This window comes from Stegastes partitus, unplaced genomic scaffold, assembly GCF_000690725.1.
Source record: "Stegastes partitus isolate 25-593 unplaced genomic scaffold, Stegastes_partitus-1.0.2 Scaffold833, whole genome shotgun sequence".
NCBI classification, from domain to species: domain Eukaryota; kingdom Metazoa; phylum Chordata; class Actinopteri; family Pomacentridae; genus Stegastes; species Stegastes partitus.
Genome location: NW_007578564.1, coordinates 55 through 21,222, shown reverse-complemented (window position 1 = coordinate 21,222; position 21,168 = coordinate 55). Strand labels below are relative to the sequence as shown.

General features: G+C 40.9%; 1 protein-coding gene across 1 annotated transcript; it reads right to left on the bottom strand.

The window, feature by feature from the left end:
- Positions 1–10,274: 10,274 nt before the first annotated feature.
- LOC103365368 (kinesin-like protein KIF21A) lies at positions 10,275–20,697 on the bottom strand. The gene is made up of 14 exons (XM_008292792.1): positions 20,631–20,697; positions 18,686–18,743; positions 17,270–17,321; positions 16,861–17,075; positions 16,583–16,738; positions 15,172–15,204; positions 14,692–14,828; positions 14,513–14,597; positions 14,330–14,419; positions 14,091–14,249; positions 13,893–14,010; positions 12,703–12,873; positions 12,402–12,598; positions 10,275–12,320 (listed from the first exon to the last, which is right to left on the bottom strand). The coding sequence occupies exons 1-14, from the start codon at positions 20,692–20,694 to the stop codon at positions 12,263–12,265; spliced, it is 1,593 nt and encodes a 530-aa protein (XP_008291014.1). The 5' UTR covers positions 20,695–20,697; the 3' UTR covers positions 10,275–12,262.
- Positions 20,698–21,168: the final 471 nt, after the last annotated feature.

Below are 21,168 nucleotides of genomic sequence, written 5' to 3'. Positions count from 1 at the left end.
TATAACCTTAGTTTGCAGATTTTAATATAATTTTTAAAAATAGTGTAATTTAGAAAATAATAAAAATAATCAAAATTTTTGACTCTGACATTATGAGCAGTTTTACTTTTTTCACAGCTGACAATGTAAATTATTACTTAATTCTGTAATTCTACTAAATATGACCTGTTTGAAGCCTCCGATTCAACAAGTCAGGACAAATCTGTAAAAAAAAATTACAAAAATAAAAAATTCTTTTACAATTTTCAAACTTTACCATACATATATTTTCATTAAAATATCACCAAATATCTGTAAAATAATTATACTTTTGTTGATTTATATACAGCAATTTTCCAGTCACACAAAAGAATGAATTACCTTTTTTTTTTTTTTTTTAATCATATTTGTATTTTTTGGACATTACAGTTTTTGCTAGATTTTTTTCCCCCTCACAGTTAACATAGAAATTATCACTTTCTTCCTGTGACTTGATTATATTACATTGGGTTATTATCTCTAATCTGATTAAAATATCAATAAATCGTTCACAGAACCACAATTAAAAACTGTTAACAAATAGAATTATTCTTTTAGTGTGTATTGTATGGTACATGGTAATAGGTTGACAAGCATCTGTCCAACAAGGAACCCTTACAGGCTCCAGCCTCCTACAAAGTGATATTTTGATATACAGATTACTGGGTTAAATTACTCCCACTGAATCTGTCTTCATTTTATATCAACAGCAGCTAGATTAAAAATTAATCAGGAGTTTCTCGAGGTGTCAAGTGGCAGCAGGACACCTCCAGTTCAACTTGATGCGTATTAGTAGCACAAACGTGACTCTTCCTCGTTCCAGACACATTCCAGTCCAACCACATTTCATTCCACTGCTGCTTACTTAGGCTGCGTTCCAAATGACATAGTTTTACTTTAAGTGTGAGGCTACGTGACGTGATTTACCTGTTACGAAACACAAGACAACAATCATTTGCATTATGGGAAATGTATTCTTCAGTGTTACAAGATATCTCTAAAGTCTTGATAGGCAAGTCTCACTGCTCGACAGCCATCTTGGTAACGATCCCAGGCAGTTGTTTTAGGCAAATAAGATCAGGAGAGAGCAATAGCTGCAACTTTAATGGTCACTGGGTCACAAAAAACTGCATGTATGAAAAAAAAACACCTAAATATTTGGCGAGTTTTCATCATAATAAGGTTTAAAAGGCATTTTCTCACACAGGTTATACTTCTATGCATGCAAACAGTTTCACAGCTCAGACAATTTACAATCACCAATTAACCTTGGACGTTGTGAGAGGAAGCCGGAGAACCCGGAGAGAACCCACGCTGCACGGGGAGAACATGGAGACTCCACGCAGAAAGATCCCAGGTGTCCTCACCAGGACACGAACCGGCGACTTTCTTACTGTGAGGCAACAGTGCTAACCACTGCGCCACCTTGCTGCCCACAGATAGATCTGTCTTCAGAATATTTTGACTTGTGAGTCTCTCTCATGATGTCTTTGGCATCTCAGTTGCTGCTGCTTCAATCAAACTTTCTAGAAATGTAATACTAAATCACTGAAAAACACCTCATCGCTAGATTTTGACACCTTTTGAGAACTTGCATCCTCACAAAGCAGACGCACACTTCTCTAGTCTCAGTTACCTGTGATGAGACAATGAGCGTTATTATTATTATTATTATTATTAGTGTTTGTGATGAGACGTTCGCTCCATGCAATGAGGATTAGAATCTGATTTAATGAAGTGAAAGGGAGACCCTCGGCTGGCAGAGAGCAGAATGACAGCATGATGAATGTGAAGGGATGAGGAGGAGAGTCGCGTGATGAGGCCACGTTGTGAGCATCTGCTGCGTTACTGTAGGTGTGTTTCCTATCAGAGAGCTACCAGGAAGAATAAAGCTGACACTCGGATATGTGTGTTCAAGCAAACAATTACACATTTTCTTATGTTACCTGTGCATCGCAAGCATCCCAAAGTGCCCCGCAGGTGAAAGAGAAAGTGTCTGCTTACACTGTATGCTGGTGTGCGTCTGTGTAAGCATTATGTTTAGACCATAGAGTCATGGGATCTTAATATGACGCATCCCAGTATTACTCAGTGTGTTTACCACATCTCTAAATATAGCTCGCGTAGACACATGCTGACACACCCTGGGTTGGTGGAAACCATTACAGCACCTTTGGGCAAATAATCACGCCACAGAGGGACGGACAGGTTCAAGGCGCAGGAGCACGAATTTAAACGGACGCACGCTGAGACCAGCGCAGGTAAGTACAGACGGAAGCCATTTGTGTGAGCAAACATCACATCATCGCTCAGCAGCCCGAGCGAAACCGCGGTGATGTATGTGCAGCAATCACACACACACACACACACACACACACACACACACACACACACAAATACAAAAAAAACTTTTCAGTCCACGCTGCAAGAATGTTGACGTCCATTCATCATAATCCAGCAGCCAAGTCCCTGAACATGCATAAACATGAAGCCCATTCGTTATTACACACAACCGTGACAACAACTCGTGCTTCTTCATTAAAACACACACATACATGCTGTACATGCGCCGCTAATGTGTTCACACAATGCACAAATGTTTAATGAATAATGTTTATTTTAAGGTGTATTTTCTGTTATATCTTGAAGACACTATGAGAGAATAGTAGGATCTGGTGCAGTTTATAAGAATTAATTGTGGCATGTAGTGAAGCTGCTACTGTTGTACTGGTTTAGCATTTTGTTTTTCATTTTAATAAATAAGCACTGTTGCCTCGCAGCAAGAAGGTCGTCGGTTCGCATCCCGGTGGGGGCACCGGAATCTTTCTGCGTGGAGTTTGCATGTTCTCCCCGTGCAGTGTGGGTTCTCTCCGGGTTCTCCGGCTTCCTCCCACACAGTCCAGGAACATGTTGAGGTTAATTGGTGATTCTAAATTGTCCGTAGGTGTGAATGTGAATGTGCTTGGTTGTCTGTCTCTAAGTGTAGCCCTGTGATAGACTGGTGACCTGTCCAGGTGAACCTGCCTTCACCCTAAATCGGCTGGGATAGACTCCAGCCCCCCATGACCCTAGTGAGGATTAAGCGGTGTATAGATAATGGATGGATGGATTTTAATAAATATGTTAAACTAGAACATCTGAATTGCTCCTTGTTTACAACAGGCGACGTGTAAGACGGTGAGGAAGTCGGTTTAATATTTATGAGTGCACCAATGAGCTAAGTCATACATGCATATAGATTCATGATTAAGACGAATGGGATTAATATGTGTGTTGTGGAATTACACATATTAGCGAACAACAAACCAGACTTTCCAGCATGTAATAAACCATCATTTGCATCTTCCACACACATATAAACCAAGACGTCATCCAATTTTTTTAAAAAAACCCTAGCAATACATACACAGGCAACAAATATGTAAACACAGCGTGCCAGTGGTCTTCTTTCCTGAGTTAGAGCAAGAATTAAAAATCTAATTTCTATTGTTCCGGTTTTAATTTTGCCAGTTGTGCAAGAGGCGTTTTTGAGCTGTTCAACTGGTGACAAACTAAGTGAATCCATCAGGTATGGCTTTAAAGGACAATAATAAGATCATGTGACCTGACCATTACCCAGACACTTCTTTAACCAGTGAGTATAAAAAGCCTCCTCAAAATGAAGCTTTATACAAATGACGTGGTGCCAAAGGTAGCAAGAGACAGACAGGAACTGGCTGTTGGCATGTTTGGTTGCCATTTAATTGTCCTCATCTCCACTATTAGTCGCCAAGAGATAGGTTCAGACAAGACAGTAAGACTAAAAATCTGGCATCAGACTACCTTAACATCATCCATCTGCGAAATTATCTGCAATCAGCTACGGAGACTACAGATAAGGTTGTTGGTCTGCACAACAAGAGAATATCTGCTGAATCTGTGAGGTGTTTTCTGAGTCAAGCTGGTTTGTGATATCGTTGCCCACATCAAGGCCTTGATCTTGCAGCATTGTAATCAGCTGCAGTGGGCTCAGTTTACTAGTAGATCTACATCCCAATCCTCACCTGAGTTCATGATCTTTGGGTAGAGACTGAAAGTATGACGTTGCCGATACAAGCAGTCAAAATGGGTTTCCAGTTGGGTAGGTGGACTTCGCTTTAGAGACAGGATGAGGAGGTTGGATGTCTAAAGGGAGCTTGGGGTAGAGTTTCACATGGAAAGGAAGCCAGCTGAGGTGGTTTGGGCATCTTGGAGGTTTTCAGGGCTCATCCAACTGGAAGGAGAGCCTGGGGTAGAAATAGAACCAGACTGAAGGGATCATATATCTCATCTAGCCTGGGAACACCTCAGGATCTAAGGAGCTAAAAAATGTGGCTGGACAGATCGACGGATTATTAAAAAAGTACCAAGATGCTTCACAGAAATCCATCCATTTGTTTAGAAGATGCTTCAGACTCATTAAAATGCATCAGATACCACTTTAGGCTTCTCTCTGAGCTTGGTTTGTGCCAAAAAGTTGCCCTCCAGGTCGTCACAAGCTGCCATCGCTTTCTAATTTACTCTCAACTGCACAGAATTCAGCTGGAGAGCTCTCAGTAGTCTCTGACACGATTATTACCGATCTACAGCAGACGATTCAATTCAGAGCGCTCCACTCCGTCAACAAGAGCGCACACTTGACCTGCGCGCTATCAGCGGTATCTCCCTCTTCCCATCACGCCGTTTCATTTCCCGCAGGTTTTTTGTTAATAACCTCCACCTCTCCGCGCTGCTCTCTTTGTTCAACTGGCTCGCTGAATGGAACACAGATATCTTCGAAGGCTCTGCCCTCTAATTTCATGCTAAAGCGCTTTAACGGCTGTAAAAAAAAAAAAAAATGTTGTTCTTTCCAATCTGTTTTGCTCGATAAGTGAGATCGGCCGAGAGGGGACGGGGTTGATGTCTGTAGTCGCATTAGGAGAGCAGGCAGCAGTATCACGGCTCATCGGTTCTGGTCATAAAGAGGCAGCGCTGGTATTTTTAGCTGGAGGATTCACTCGGTGCGATGCTCAAAAATGGGAGCCGGGGTGGTGAATATTGACCCCGTCCTCCTGAGCCTCATCACCACTCAGAGAAACGTCTTTAACCACCACTTGGCAGGCTTCTCTTTTTCCCTTTTTTTCCTTGTTTCTTGCCTCAGGTGTGTTTTTTTCCCCGCTGCTTCTGTCTTGGGGGTTTGTTTCCATATGGCATTAAAAGAAATGAAATTCAAATGAGACGCGTGCTTTTCATGCTGCAGGTTTGAGCGTATAGCTCGCTGACTGTCGGGAATCCAAACGTTCTCGGTGCTAATGAGCCCCATTCGTGGAATTCATTCAAAGAAAATCCGAGAAACGCTGTGACTCTGGGCACACAACAATGGAAACATAATTCTCAGTGATGTCTTCCTCTATTTACATTTAATTTCTCAGCACAGATACAGAAGAGAGAGCACAAAGACGAGGCTAACTCTCATCCCGGACCGTTTCGTGTATAAGAATTAACCTGCATTGATTCTAATTCCTGGGCAAACACAGGCCACCTGCAGCTGTACAAATCACATTATTCAGACGGGCTTAACGGAGAAACAAGAGCATCTGCTTCTGGCCCACACGCCGCCGATCGACGCGCTCGCTGAACAGATTAGAGGAGGATATATTATCCCTACTCATCATAAATTACGCCGCAATTAAAACCGAAAGTGGAACTCTGGGCCCACGCTGTCTGTCTGAGGAGTTATTATTGATTTCTGGTGAAACCTGATCGTCAGGGTGGAACGCTCTGTGCCGGTAACTCGGTCGTTGTTCGATTCCTGTATACAGTAAACATGCCGAGAAGCTGGTGGGACGGAAACTTGGTGATCCAGTATGAAAGCTGGTTTTAGGAAGACGGGCAGGTGTTTTCCCTGAATTGCCTTTAATAGATTACGGTCACTGAACTCCTGCTTTTTATTTAGTTTGCATACCGAAAGCGAACACATTGATTGTCAGCGGTTGCGGTTTGGAAGAAGATCAACTGGTAGGAGTGAACCAGGTCAAATTGTGGTCTGTTGTGGGTGTTCTGCTTCCTTGTATGTGACACTGTGCCCCTAAACAGTGAAAGTTTGTTGTAATATTCATATCATGTTAAATATAAGTGCCGGAGCTAATATTAGAAACAGTTCAGTGTTGGAGTTTTTGGAGAATACACCTTGTAGACCCAACACCGGTGGATGAGAATGGATACTGGGTTCATGTATGTTTATTAAATAACATATGCTGGCTAAAGTAGCATCAGTTTTATGAAGGGACAACAAAATATAAAGAGATCATTTGCCCCACAAGGAAGGTTTACTTCAGGGTCTCGGACCGACTATCAAACCTCAGATGCTGATTCTACTCTGTGGACCAGTGGGGTTTGACCATCCAGTCCACATGTTTGTTGTAGTGGAAGCTTAAAACCGTGTCCGAACTTTGTGGAAGAAACTGTGGAGAACCGGGGCTACAAGCCATCCAGTTCTTATACAACCAAAGTGAGAGCCTTGTTCGTACCCAAGCATTTCTGGTTGTACCAAACCGCTGTGGTGAAAATGGAGCGGAGTAGGAAGTAAAAACTTGAAATTTACCAGTCAGTCTACACTCTATCTCAATTTAATGGTCATGACCTCTGGATGGGGACTAAAAGAATGAGACTACAGATACAATCAGTCGAATTTCATCCATAGGTTGGTTGGTCTTGGCCTTAAGGATAGAGGAAGCAGCTCTGACATCTTTTGTCCTGCACTGCATGGACCAACTAAACAATTAACATCCAATCATGCTCCTTGCAGTGTATGAAAATGCTGAGCAGGCCCAGTTCTTCTGATTTTGTGTCAAACTGGCGAAAAGTTGCTTAAAAAGAGGGTTCATGGTTGGGGCACGGATGGCAGGAGCTTCAGTTCCAAAGACTGGGAACCACCACTGAAGTGACATCTGCATTTACATGTTATGCTTGTGTATTAGTGTAAGAAAATAAAGAGGAGCAGCTCTTCTTCATCTGAGACCATCATTGCAACATGTGCTCAGATTTGCCGCCTTCAGAGGGAAGAGTCACCGAAACCCAATTGAAAGCTGTTATGAGTGTTTGCCTTTATCCTTTGATGAAACATGTCCATCCTGATGGGAGCGGTCTCTTCTGGGATGATAGCTACCCCGTCCAAAGAGCACGAGGGGTCACTGAGTGGGTTGATGAGTATGAAAATGATGTGAGTCATATGCTGTGACCTTTACAGTCACCAGATCTCGATGCAGTTGGACGCCTATGGGAGGCCGGTAATAGTGTTTGGAAGAATGGTGTTCAGTCTCTACAGAATAGTCAGAGAGACGTGGGGAACTGATGCCAAGGGAGTCTGTAGCTGTAAACAAGTGAGACACAGTGGAAAGTATCAGGAATCAAAAATTTGATCTGGTACAAGCAGCAGTTCACAGTCTTCTTATGTTATGATATGCAATGTCTACACTGTAAAAGAAAATAAAAGAAAATCATAATTAAAAAATAGTGAAAATCTGGTCGTAAGCGTGCCACCAAAAAAAGAAGAAAAAAAAGCTATAATAAATAGAATACTTCAACATTTTAAAAAAATTATAAAGAAATGTGAAAATAACAACAAATATCTGCAAAATAATTATATTTTTGTATCTGATTTAAATACAATAAACAGCGTAATTTTATGTTAACATACTACGAAAGACTAAAGTACTATTTCGATTAATAAAGAAATCAGATAGGGGCATCGGATGTTTCTGAGATTTTACTGGATATTTTCTGTAATTTACCGAGACAGGAAAAAAATATATCTACATATGCATATTTTTTTCTCTCAAATAATTGTAAACATCTTTAAAATAATATTTTAGTTTACCCAAATAACGCTAAATAGTCTAAATTTATAGTCGAACGTTAGAACAAATTACAATTTATGAAATTACACTGTTCGATGTGGATTTTATTTATAGTTTTGGTCCTTTTTTTTAACGGCTAATGTGTTAATTTATACTTTTTGTAATATTACAAGTTATTTGTACTTTAGCAAAACTGGGAAAATCTGTAAAATAACAGTAAATTGCTAAAAGAAATTAGTTATTTTTTACAGTGTATTTCTAGTATATAGTGAAAAAAGACGTGATCAACAATATCAGCACATCAGTTCTGAATACAATCGTGTAGACGTCTGTTGTATGCAGCAGCTTGTGTGATTATACATGATAAAGACGCTGGTTAGCTGATTAGCGAGCTGACAAAGTTACAGCATTAATGCAAATTTGTTCTAATGGAAAACAATCAATTCCCTGTCAAAATAAAAGCACAGAAACGAGGCCGAGTTACGGTAATTGGGCTGAAACGTGCCACTGTTCAGGTACGCTACGTCATATGAAAGCCCTTAATAGACAGTAATAGAAAATGGAGTAAGTTCTACACACAAAGGGCAGCAGCGATTCCATGTTCTGCTCCTGCGAGGCCAATTAAAAGTCTGCTGCTGAACATTAAATATTGATCCCTCCATCACTGTTCACATTAATTTTTGTCTTCAAGGGGAGTTTCTCACTCGTTTTTCCTGCCCTTTTACTCCGTCCGTCTGCTGCGTTACAGGATATCATAGGACACAATATCACCGCCTGAAGTTCTAATTAAAAGAGGAGCGAGACGAGCTGCAGACGAATGACGGTTCAGTGAGAGGAGACGGGATTCAGAGAGCGTGTGAAGGGGATCAGATGCTACAGAATGTGGCTCGTAGCAGCAAAAATTCAACACTTGAGAAAGCACAGAACATGTCCAGGCAACACAAAAATCACCCAAATCCCACGTGTTATGATCAACTAGTCAGTCCATCAGGTGTCACTGTACAGTACCGCCCCCATGTGGTCGTAACACATTAATACAGGATGTTTTTTTTAAAAGAAAAGAAAAAGAAGCTTCTTTTTTTTTTAACATTACAATTTATTTTCACACTGCATTTGATTTTTCAATCATTGGAAATTGTGCACAAGAGCATCAGCAGGAAGACCTATTTACACAAGAGCAAATTTACAGTCAAATTTTCAAAATAAGATACAACTAGAGGGATAATTGAGGTTGTGAGCAGCCTATCTGATTCAGTATGACTCCTTACATCTCATGTTGTTCAGCCAACGGGACTGAAAAGCAGTTTAAAAACGAATCAATTTCGGCCTAAGGAAATGAGGGGAGGAAACTCATTTAAATTAGCAAAAAAAAGTAGATTTTTCAGTGCAATTATTTTAGTCCCATTGACTTTTAGCATCGAGTTCTTCCTCCAACACACAAACCAGAGCAGCAAGTGTTCTCCAGATACACTTAAAGGATACAGTAGCTCATGATAAATTGTTTACCTGACCTTTTTTTTAAACAAAGGATAGTCCACATTTATCAGGTAGCGACTCCACAGTCTCAATACAGTCGAGGATTTGTTACAGGCACTGATAATACACCTCTGATTATGGAGAAGTCCATCCCACGAGTTCCGGCGACACGAAGATATCCGAGGCATTAGACGGAACGAGTGACGCAACAGCAAAAAAAAATCAAAGAAGAAATAAATAAATAGCATTTTTGGACACAGTTAAAGAGACTGAATGTTGTTCGCAGCAGTAAATGACAGACAAGTCGACATCATTTGGTTGGAACACACATTTCAGGACGCTTTCACAAAGTGTGCAACTCGTACTGTGTTGCATTAATTAGCAATTACAAGGTGCTTGATTCCATCAACACGAACGATTTGCACCGACATTATTCAGATTAGAAACCACCTCTCATTAAACCTTAAACTACACGCATGTAGGACCAGAACTTCCTCGCTGCCGGAGCTGAGCTCTTGTCTTAAGTGTCGTACAGCCGCCGAAGTTTTCAGAAGGTTGAATCCTGGAAAATGTTTGCGAGATGCAGGTCAGAGGAGCCAGATGGGAGCCGACAGGAAAGCGAAACCTTTCAGCGGCCAAAACTCCCACTTAAAGCCACAGATGCTTTGAGAAAAACCGTGTTTCAACCAGAGGATGTAAGAACCCAGCGGACGGCTGACAACGCATCACCGACAGAAAGGAAAACACTGTTTATCTCAGTCTGAAATATTGACACCGTCACGAGTCTGGGAAACACAGACACACCTGTGTTATCGCCTGTTTTCGTCTGTCTGTTCAGCTCAGGCTTTAACAAGATGATCTGTGCTGCCTTACAAAACCGAAAAGCAATAACAACACTAGCGAAAATCGAGTTCATGCCACAATTTGACTTTGTGACGCCTGTTTTACCGTCTATTACATTAATACCAATTAAGCAGGAACTGTGAGTCAGAGGCAAACTGCGCTGACTGTGTACTAGCTAGATAAAGCTAGCTAGCTCATTTACCGCCTGTTTCCGACAGTTAAATGACAATTTGATTTGTCTGTATCTAAGTAATTCTGTTTTCTTATCATCAATAAATAGGGCAGCAGCTACTTTTATCATCGTTGAGAAAAAAGCAATGACTAAACTCGTCCTGCTAGTGAGCTAATCAGGCTAACTAGCTTAGCAGTAAGTTCTATATTAGCCTTTGAAAGTGGTGAATTTACATGATTTGGGGTGATAGAGATACTGCTAATTTATTATAATGTAAATAAATGTATTCAATTAGAAATTCATTAATAAAAGAGTTTCATAATTTCTCTAAATTTCCCATGAATTGACCAATTAGCTTTAAACATTCAAGCCGGTTTCCCCAACTGTTTCCTAATAATAAAATAAGCTTTGATGATCCAGTATCTTAGTAATTTAGGTTTGTCACACAAAAATAAATAGGAAAGTAGCTACTTTTGTCATAACTGAGAAAAAAAGTTGTGGCTAAACTCGTCCTGCTAGCTAATTATCTAGGCTAACTAGCTTAGCTTGGCAGTAAAATCCCATATTAGCCTCTGGAACTAGGTGAATTTACATGATTTGAAATGGTTCAGCTACCTTAAATTTAATTTCATATATTTAAATGAATTAAATTATAGATTATTTATTAAAAGGGTCACAGATTTAAAGCTTGTTTTTCCCATTTGTTTCTGTAGTTAGCGCTTTCTGCTTTTGTAAGGCAGTACTTACAACACGAATACTGTTGTTCAGCCATGACAAACACATTTTCATTGGAACATACTGCTTTGGAAATAATTATTAGATAACCTGTTACTTTCTTTTGCAAAGTCTACATAACATTGATAATTTTGCATGGAATTTTATCATAGGAGCTCAGCCATTTCAGCATCTTCTAAAAGACATGAAAAAGTCTTATAAGAACTCAATATATTGCCATTATTATGTTGTATATCGATAAATTCAACACATAATACGCCTAAAAGAAGAGAACTGTGATATGACAAGAAGATATTTTCATCTTGGTGCTCAACAGTGAGGGAACCATTTGCTAACCAACTTGGAATCCGCAAAAAACAGCTTTCTATTACAACCTTAAAAACAAATCGCAGTTTGGCTCCACCAAGAACCGCAAAAGGAGGAGGCAGAAAATGGTGGTTTCAATGGTGTAGTAATTATTCCCAAAGCTGTAATATCGATAATGTGAAATTTAAAATGGAAAATGTCGGAGAATCCTGTCGAAGGGGAAACCGTCCGAGGCCTCTACGTCCATGTGGTGGGTTTGGCAGTAACAGCTGAATATTAAGATACGTAGTTTCAGTAGTCGTTTGGTCCTTGATAACTTGATTACCTGAAATGACACCGACGCCAAGAAAGACACAACACAGCACACGTCATGTGAACACGCTGGACAGACTCACAGTTATAGCATCTCCACGTCTGACTGCGGTCTTAGTTTTGATGAAGAGGCGCAAGGAAGCATAGCGTTCCATCAAAACCTGCTTTTGATTCTCAGCAGCAAAATCGGCATCCACGTTGTCTTGCGCTGCACCGAGCGGAGGAATGTTGAAGGAAATGATCCGTCACAGTCGTGAAAAGTGCTGTCCATCGCAGCTGTTCTGTGGCCCTCGTAGCTCTAATCGAGACTCGAAAGGCTCCACCAAGTTTCTCGTGATCCGTCTTGACCTAAAATATTTGTAACTGCATTCAGCTGGAAAGTCTGACAGCATCGAGTTAGATTTCCCTGAAACTGATCAAGTCAAGGATCAGTGTTTTTTAAGGTTAGATTTGGCCTGGGAGCCACGCTTTCATCGAGTTTAGACCATCGTTAGGTAAACTTCTCAAATGCTTCACGTTGATTGATTGAAGGCCAGATCAGGAATCAGTGAACCCCATCGTCCAGAGACCCTTTGGCTTCCCAAATCTTCACTGTGCGGTCGCTGTCGAAAACAGAAAAGAAAATTTAGCAACAGGTGATAACGATTAAGGCAAGAGTTCAGAATTACCCGTTAGTGTCTTACTCCGAGGCAGTGAACAGTTGGCTGCTGTTGGACGCCAGGCCGTTGATGGGACTGTCGTGGCCCTGGACTTCACCGAGGGGCGCTAGCGAGTCGGTGTGCCAGAGGCGAAGCAGCCCTCCCCTGCAGCCGCTGAGCAGCACCGAGGATCCCGGCACCACGCCCAGAGCGCTGACCCAGTCCGCCTGGGCGCTGACCGACTGTCGGGTGAAAACAGCAGCCAACAGTTTAATGCAAAGTTGGTTCTGCATCTCCAGTTTGTTTGTAGCAAATCTGACAGTCACTGTACCGGGTTTCAGCTCACCTGTAACAGCTGCTTACTGGCCAAGTCCCACTTCTTAATGTAGTGGTCTCTGGAGCTGCTGTAGAAAATGTCTCCGTGCACAGCTAGAGACTCCACGCCGTCCTGATGGGCCGGGTCGAACGTGTGGCCGGAGCCGATGCTGCCCTGAGCGCCTTCTGCCACCTCAAACATCTGGAGAAACAAGCGCATACAGTCGAGTCCAGCGACGCTATTTTTGTCATTTTGCTTCGATATACCACCTAAATGATATATTATATGTAGACTTATATAAACCAACTGAGTCACAGGCTCAGGAGTAACTGGACAAACCAAGGATTACATTTAATATTTGGATGCGAATCCTTAACACTCGTTGGCTACCTATAGACACCCCCAAGTGCTGACTGTTCTCCCTTGAGGCCTTTACTCCAGCTGCCTTTAGTTGTTTTTTGTTTGTGGGTCTTCATGAACTAAAAAGAAGCTCAGTTGGTGACTGAGAATCCAGTTTTTTGCTTCAAGAGGCTCCCGGTTTGCTTCCACGGCGCGGTTTGTTTCAATATCTATCTGGACTGTGGAGCCCAGTCCGATCAGTTCGGCAGAATTTGACTGAATCTGAGCAGAAACTGGAGCTGTATATACTTTAGAATTCATCCTGCTTCTTCCAGCAGCAGCAACATTTGCATCCTCACTACATACATGCCATGACACTGCCTCCACCATGTTTGGCAGATGATGTGGTCGGCTTTCGTTTCTTCTCTATACTTGCTTCCACGTTCATCTCGAGGTACACCCTTTGTATTCACATCCATGAAGAACTCAAGCAGATAAACAGACAAATTTGTAAAGATAGAAGGAAAAGCACACTGACCAAACTTCACTTCATTCATTCAGCGTATAGAATCAACTCCAGATCTTTCGTCTCCTTATATTTGTCATGAAATAATGAGGAAACAGGCCACCTGGGAATGAAACTGCCCATTCGTCAGCTGTCCAATTACTTGAGCTGTGATTCCTAAAACCCAACTCCAACCTCTTCAATTTAAGCTAAAAACATTGATTGCTTGATTTCAGATCGAATGTGTTGGAGGTAAAATCACCAAATTCTTCCAACTAACCCAAAACTTTTGGACTTGATCGATATCCATGAAACATCCGATTCGTTTTGCTAAATATCTACGTATTCATCTACAGTTGTGTGTTCAGTTTCCTACTTTGATATGATGATCTTTGGAGCCGGTGAGCACGACGTCTTGTCCGTTACCCAACTTCTCAACGGTCAGACACGTGACAGGTCCCACGTGGCCGGTCAGCTTCCCCGTAGACACAAATCTAAAGAACGGACAGTCCAGTTATTTCACTTACTCTAAAGAATATTTCTGTTTCGGCTCGTAAAAAACTAAAATCCGTACTTGCGGAGGTCCCACATGCGCACAGCGTTGCCGGCGGCGGCGTAAAGGAAAGAGCCGGACGGGTTGAGGGCGATGTGGTTGATCTGACTCTCTCCTGGTGGGATGGTTAAACTTCTGACAGACGAACACGTGTCTCCTGAACCCACTTGGCCCGAAGACCTGAAATCCACAGAACACGAGTAAGAGATCCTCATTGAGGCTTTAAACTTAACGTTGGATGGAGGGATGTTTGCACCCACGTGAGCGTGCGGATGCACTTTGCAGAATCTCGTATGTCCCAGACTTTGATGTAAGCGGTGGAAACGGTGAAGACGAGGCTGGACGTGTATCTAAAGTAAAACAACAAAAACAAGGGCAAGATAATGAATTAAAAGCATATATAGAAATACTGATATTACAGGTAAACACTGTGCAAGTTGTACCTGACTGAGACGACACTGCTGGGATGATCTGCTAAAGACATGATCTCCTGACCCGTCACCAAGTTCCAAACTTTGCATGTTCGGTCTGAGAATACACAAATATAGAAGTACAGATTAGATTTTTTTTAAAAAGAAAGAAAGGAAACTCACAGTAAAGAGTTATTTCAGAGAAAACAAACCCTTCGAGCCGGTAAAGAGCAGGTCATCGGTGGCGTCCACGCAGAGGACAGGCTTGGTGTGGCCCTCGGCTATGTAGACACACTGGAGTTTGGCCCCTCGGCTGTTTTTAGGGGCCGTCACAGGGTTGATCACGCCTCTGAAATACACACAGGAATAGCATTTCATGATTATTTGGCATTTTTTAACAGATTTACCAACCAGTTCTAGGTAGGTACACCCCCTCTGCAATAACTCTTAAGTGTCAAATGCTTCAAGAATGACCCACCTCTTAATATTTGCTTTATTTTTAAGCTGAAGAATATATTTAGTCTGTATTTTTATCTGAATCATCGAAAAACAAACCCTTTAGAAAGATGTTGTATACAGTACTGTAGCTGATGTAACAGATAAAACGATATTGTACATATATGAGGAGGAGGAGTAACCCCTACATCTTAAAAAAAAAAGTTAGTATTTCGTAAAGACGACTGAAGGATTACCTGTGGCCTTCAAATACAGGTGATTCATCCAACCTGAGGGGAAAAAAAGCAAACTGATATCAACCATAATGATTTTATATCGTTGCTCAAAAACATCTGGAAAGATAGGATGAAACTCAGAAGTTGATTAACAAGATGAAGCCGTGCTAACAGTTCTGTGGTTCTATTTTTTTTTTACAGTGGTATTTATCATTATGCTGACAGGCTCACAAACACGATGCTTTGCAGGTATAAACGATCATATTTGCCTTCATTTGCAGATGAAAATGAGCTTCATGATGAATCTGGTAGAAAACATTACTTTTAATATTGTACACGGTCCTCTGGACATGAAATACATAGAATTAAATTAAACTTAATTGCGCATGTAAGCATGCTAATGTTTGCTAATTAGCAGCATATGCACAGTAAAGCCGAGGCTGACGGGAAGGTTAGTAGCTTTCCCGTGAAATTTTTACGGCAATCCGTTTAACAATGAGAGAGGCAGCAAGCTGTAATTAAAAACACGACTGTCGTGCTGATTACCCATAAACCCCCTTAAAGCGACAGCAGGTTGGAAAAATTCACAGCCAGCAAAAACAGAATAAAAAAAGAGTTGGATTTACAATCTTTAGGTGGTCATTGAGCTACTCATCTGTGATGTGATGATCTGTTGGAAAAAAATATTGAAATCTAAGCTGAAGAACTTCATATTACACGTAAATAATTAATTCCATGTATTTATTTGAAAATTGTGAGAAAATAAACAGTTTGTTCACACCAGATTCTTCAAAATACAAAAAATTCTGCACATCTTGATGGAACCGTGAAGCTATGAGTGACTCAGCTGTGACCAACAGTCACATGACAAAAATTCAGGGACTTTTCAGCTGAAGTGGGTTGAACTGCAGGCAGTGTTTACACAAAGCAGGTAGGAGACGAGTATGGAAGCAAATTAAAAAATCTACAGCATTAAGACCCACTATTCTATATATAACTTAGATTTAGATTTGATTTGATTTGATTTGAATTTTGAATGCTGATGTTTTATTGCTGATTTTGTGGTGGTGGTGTGTTGTTTTTTGGTGTATCAATTAATAAAGTTTTATTCTAATTCTAATTCTATTCTTTACAGTAATCGTAACACGTAAATGTTGGAATGTGTTGATTCCTGCTTCTTTCATTTTTTTTTTAGCTCAGTGATCCAAAAAAAAAGTTATTTCTGTTCTTTTTCATCATTGATTCATGCAACTGTAACTGTGTGATTCTGCACAAGAGACGTTTCTGACTTCTCTCTACTTCTATCCATTGGTTGCTTTAGTTCCACAGAGGTGAAGGACTTTATATTGCAGTGAAAGTTGAGCCCACAGTGAGGACAACGAACACAAAAACCTCCAGAAACTGCTTGGAGTTGATGCTATTTCTAGCTTACAGTGATTTGTAGTCGCTGGCTTTCGTCTTGGTTTCCGCTGTGCTGACGTGAGGTGCAGGAGCCGGGATGTGCGACGCCGGTCCTTTGTCTTGCATCCTCCTACGGTTGAGCGGCGAGCGCTCAGGTTGCCTCCCTGTAGGCGACCTGCATCCAGAACTACAGACATCACAAACTGTTATGTCTGAATATGAACGCAGGAGAACCAGCGCCCCACCAAAACATTTCAGACCACAACTTGAGATGTATTTTATTTTTCCACCGCTCCTCTTAACACTTACATGCCAGCTGGCCTGGCAGACAGGGCAGATGGGGAAACAGTTTGCTCTCGGTCGGGGGTTTGACCGAGCGCCTGACCCTGCAAGTCTGCCAGCGCTTCCACTCGCTCGGCGAGGGGCAGCAGAGGGGCCGAGAAGTCTCCGGTGGGCGATTCGCAGGACAAATCCCCACTGCTGGCGTACAGCAGCTCCATCTGGGTGGTGGTCCGCCTTCGAGCCTGAGGGATCGGAGCGGCTTGGCTCAGAAAACAGCTGATTCACAAGTCGGTGCACCAGTTCGCTGCTTTAAATTCATCTACTGTGGAACTCTTGTGGTTTTAGTCTAAACTTAGTAAAACAGGATGTAAACAATGAAATAAGTATCAAAATAGGATGATCAGATATTGGACCACTCAGACTACTTCCTTCTTACCTTTCTTGGTCTGGATTCACCACATAGCTTCATTAAATCCGACGCCAGGGTGCTGAAACAAAGGATTTTCAGAGTTAGCGTGCTGATGTTGAGCAGCTACAATGTTTAGTTTAGTTTATTAGCATGTTTCGCACTAATAAGTAAAGCTATGAATAGAAATATTGGACCACAGTGGAGTCACGCTGTTGCAAAGGACGATTAAAAAAACTTAGCAAGCGATCATCTCCCTCCAACTGTCCACCGTGATGACATTATTCATTTACTGAGCTACTGGATTACTGCAACACCCTTGTGAGACCCTTGAGTTCACCTGTGCACATATATTAGTTCTAGTTTATATTATTATTAAGCCTAAATCCATCACAGTAAAAATAGTTTGGAGCATCCATCATATGCTTGGATCTGCATTAAAAAATGTAAATCATGTCTCCTTTCACTTTGTAAAAAGCTAAAAAAAACATATGGAAAATAAGCTGTAAAAGGTGACTAATCCTCTTTTTCTTTTCACTTTTTGGCCTTTTTTTGGTCATAAATCCCACAAAATATTGACAACTCGGTACAAAAGTCAGCTCTGCAAAAACTGTGCAGCTCTGTTTCAGATGTTTCCTCTTCTAGTCTAGCCAACGCTGGTTAATGGTCATTTGATTGTATATTTACAGGGTTTTTACCGCAACGAGCGGTTTTTCACAGTTAAAACAATCAGATGTTGACAAGAAACTTTGGAAACTCTGAATAAGTTTTATTTTTCTACATAAATTTCTGTAGGAAGGAGGGGAGTTCATCCTAAAGCCGGTCACATCCAAGTTACTCAGTCCCTTATCGTGATGAAAACAAACCAGACGCTGGCCAATAATTTAGTAAATGTACTGTATTTGTTCTCTTCTCACCTAGTTTTGCATTTACAGGTGTCGTGCTGCCTTGAATAAAGCTGCACAGTTAATCCTAACTTCAATTCATATTCACACATGATGATTAAATATGACTGCAGTTACTGTTCTAGCAGAATCTAAGCAGGATTTCTGAGTTGTGTTTGTCTGTCATTGGAGCATTTTTGCTTTTGGAGATGCCAATTATGATTGCTGTAAACTATTTAATGTATTTATTTACATGCAGTTGTAAAAGTAGTTGCAAGCAGACTGTACGTGTGGTTTTTCTTTGCACTGTGATGCAAAGAAAAAGGAGAGGATGTTGTTTGTGGACCTCTATTCACACACTTCACAGGGGAAGGAGGAGGATCTGGTTTGTAAAAGATCCACACTTGAGAACTTCTACCTCTGTCAATTTAACTGTTTGAGTAGATTGGTGTTTCCTAACTGAAGGTACAGATAAATTAGTGCTTTTAAAGAACAAAACATGACATAAAATCCTGATTTATCAACAGTTTAAACACAAGAAGAGCTGCTGAACTGTCTCTACCTTCCCTCTGTGGCCGGACTGGGCGTCGACTCGTCGCTGCTGCTGTCGTCTCCGTTTTCTGCACCAAAACACACACAAACACACGAGTAAACACCTTCACATTAAAAATAAAAGTTATTCAATCATTGTTGCAAAGCTAAAGTGCGTTTTCTTTGATTTTCTGCTTTTGCATGACGTCCGTTCAGAAACGTCAGAGCAGTTAGCTTCACAACAGGAGCCACTGTGGGTTTTAGACAAAAGGGAAACGATAATAACGGCAGAATGGAGAAAGCATGAACGACACGAGACACAAAACACAGAGATGCAGACACACGTGATCAGCTTTAGTTTTTAGTGGCCGCCGTCCTGATGGAGCGGGACTGGACGCTAGCAGGTGGGGCGACACGTCATGCACGTCGTGTTACGTCAACGAGGTTAGTTTGTATAAGGACTGAGATGCACACCACAAGACTCCTTGTTTTCTATTATTTGTCTTGATACAATGGATCGTGTCTTTATGTGCTCTAGAACAAGAGATGATGCTTTAACCCTCGGAACCCCAAAACAAGTCGACAGGTTTAAAACGCATGTTGTCTTCACAAAAACACCAAAATTACAACATTCATAAGTGCAAGGAAGCGTAAAAACAGAGAGAACTAGTCAGTTTTTTAATTTTCCAGGGGCAAAGTGCTGTTCGTTCCTGAAAATGATGTAAATCTAAGCATAAAATTACAATATTTCCTCATAATCACTTTATTCTACGTGTCTACATTTGAAAAAAAATGCCAAAAATAAACCATTGGTTCTAACAAGATTGTGTCAAAACTAAAAAATTCTACACTCCAAGGCACAACAAGAAAGAGTTTAGTGACTCAGCTGTGAACAAAAGTCAAGAAACTAAAATTCAGAGACTTTTTGGATAAACTCAGATGAACTGCAGGCTGAGCTTGCGAAAGGAAGATATGGAAAGTATGAAAACAAATTAAAAATAATCTGTAAATAAAAATGTTTATAGTCAAATAACTAAAAAAAATATGAAGAGTTACAATGTTTTTCTAATATTGGTAGCAGTTGTGGGCACTTGGGAAAATGCTGTATATATTGATTTTTGTCATATTTTTTTAGGATAAATGAACAAATAAATGATTTTTTAAATTTTGTTTTGTACGATTTATGGCATTATAACTGTATCAAACTAAAGAAAATACATTTTGAGTTCTCTCTACGTCTAGACATGGTTGTCTTGTTTCCACAGAGGTGCAGGACTTTATGTTGTGGTGAAAAATGAGCTCACAGTGAGTAAAAATGTGACAGGAGCAAAAAAAGTGACCATAAACTGCTTGGGGTTCAGAGGGTTAATAGTGGGAAAGAATAAAAAAAATAATAATAACACTGCATTGCTGAGAATAGTAGATGTAATTTGTACATACATACGTATAATTTGCATATTTATACATTTAAGAATTGTAGAACAACATACAGTTTATATGCATTAAACACTGTGTTTAGCACTTTTATTCTGTAAAAAAAAGCTAATTGCTATTTGGTGTCGTTATATTCTTGAGAGTAAAATGCATTTATAATTGGTAGTAAATTCGATGGAAATCATGTAGTGTGCATGCGCCTTGCTCTTTCAAACACAGTGACACTGCTACGCATCTGTTTGTTTGTTTTTTTACTCACCTGGCGACAGGTAACCTAACTCTGAATTCACACCAACACAACAGAGAAAACAAACAGAAATCAAATCAAAATCAAACCCACAAGATGAGAAAACGGCTGCTTTTTATTTTGACAGCTCAAATTTAAGGGACTTTAGTGAAAATCTGATTTGTCTTTTCTGGTAACTGACACCTCCAGATTCCTGTGAAATAAAAAGCAGCCACACGGTTAAAGAAAAGATGATTGACAGGTGATTGTGCTGGACATGCTCGGGCGGATCCGGGCTTCTGTTGGCCTTCCCCACCTTGCAGCGCGCTGCCCAGCAGGGCGTCCAGCTCCGGGTTGATCTCGGCCTTCTCCTTCAGCATGTGGAAGAGCAGCTGGTTCTGGGTGGCGCTGTTGATCTCCGTCTGCTTCAGCCGTCCCTCCATCACCTTCAGCTGCGAGTCCTTCTGAGCCGCCTGCAGGCCCTGATCGTTCCCCACGAAGCAGAACCAGACAAACACAATCAGCGTTTAGTGGTTTTTTTAACTTCGGTGCTACGTTCTAATTACTCGCTGCTTGTCGTCTTGTTCTTTTTGCCGCTCTGCTGGAGGCGTTTCCTCGCCGGACCAATTAGGTTTCACCAAATCTAATCTCGTCTAATCGAATAGAAACTTAATTTAATCAAGTTGCACAATTTAAAGTCTCGGTGAATTCAATTTGATGAGCAAACCGCGGCTATGAAGAAAGAAGAAGTCGCCACAAACAACAACTATAATGCACCAGCACTCGCAACGAAATCAGGATTTCTGGGTGTCACAGCTCATAAACATTATTTTTTTGTATTACTTTAATAAAAA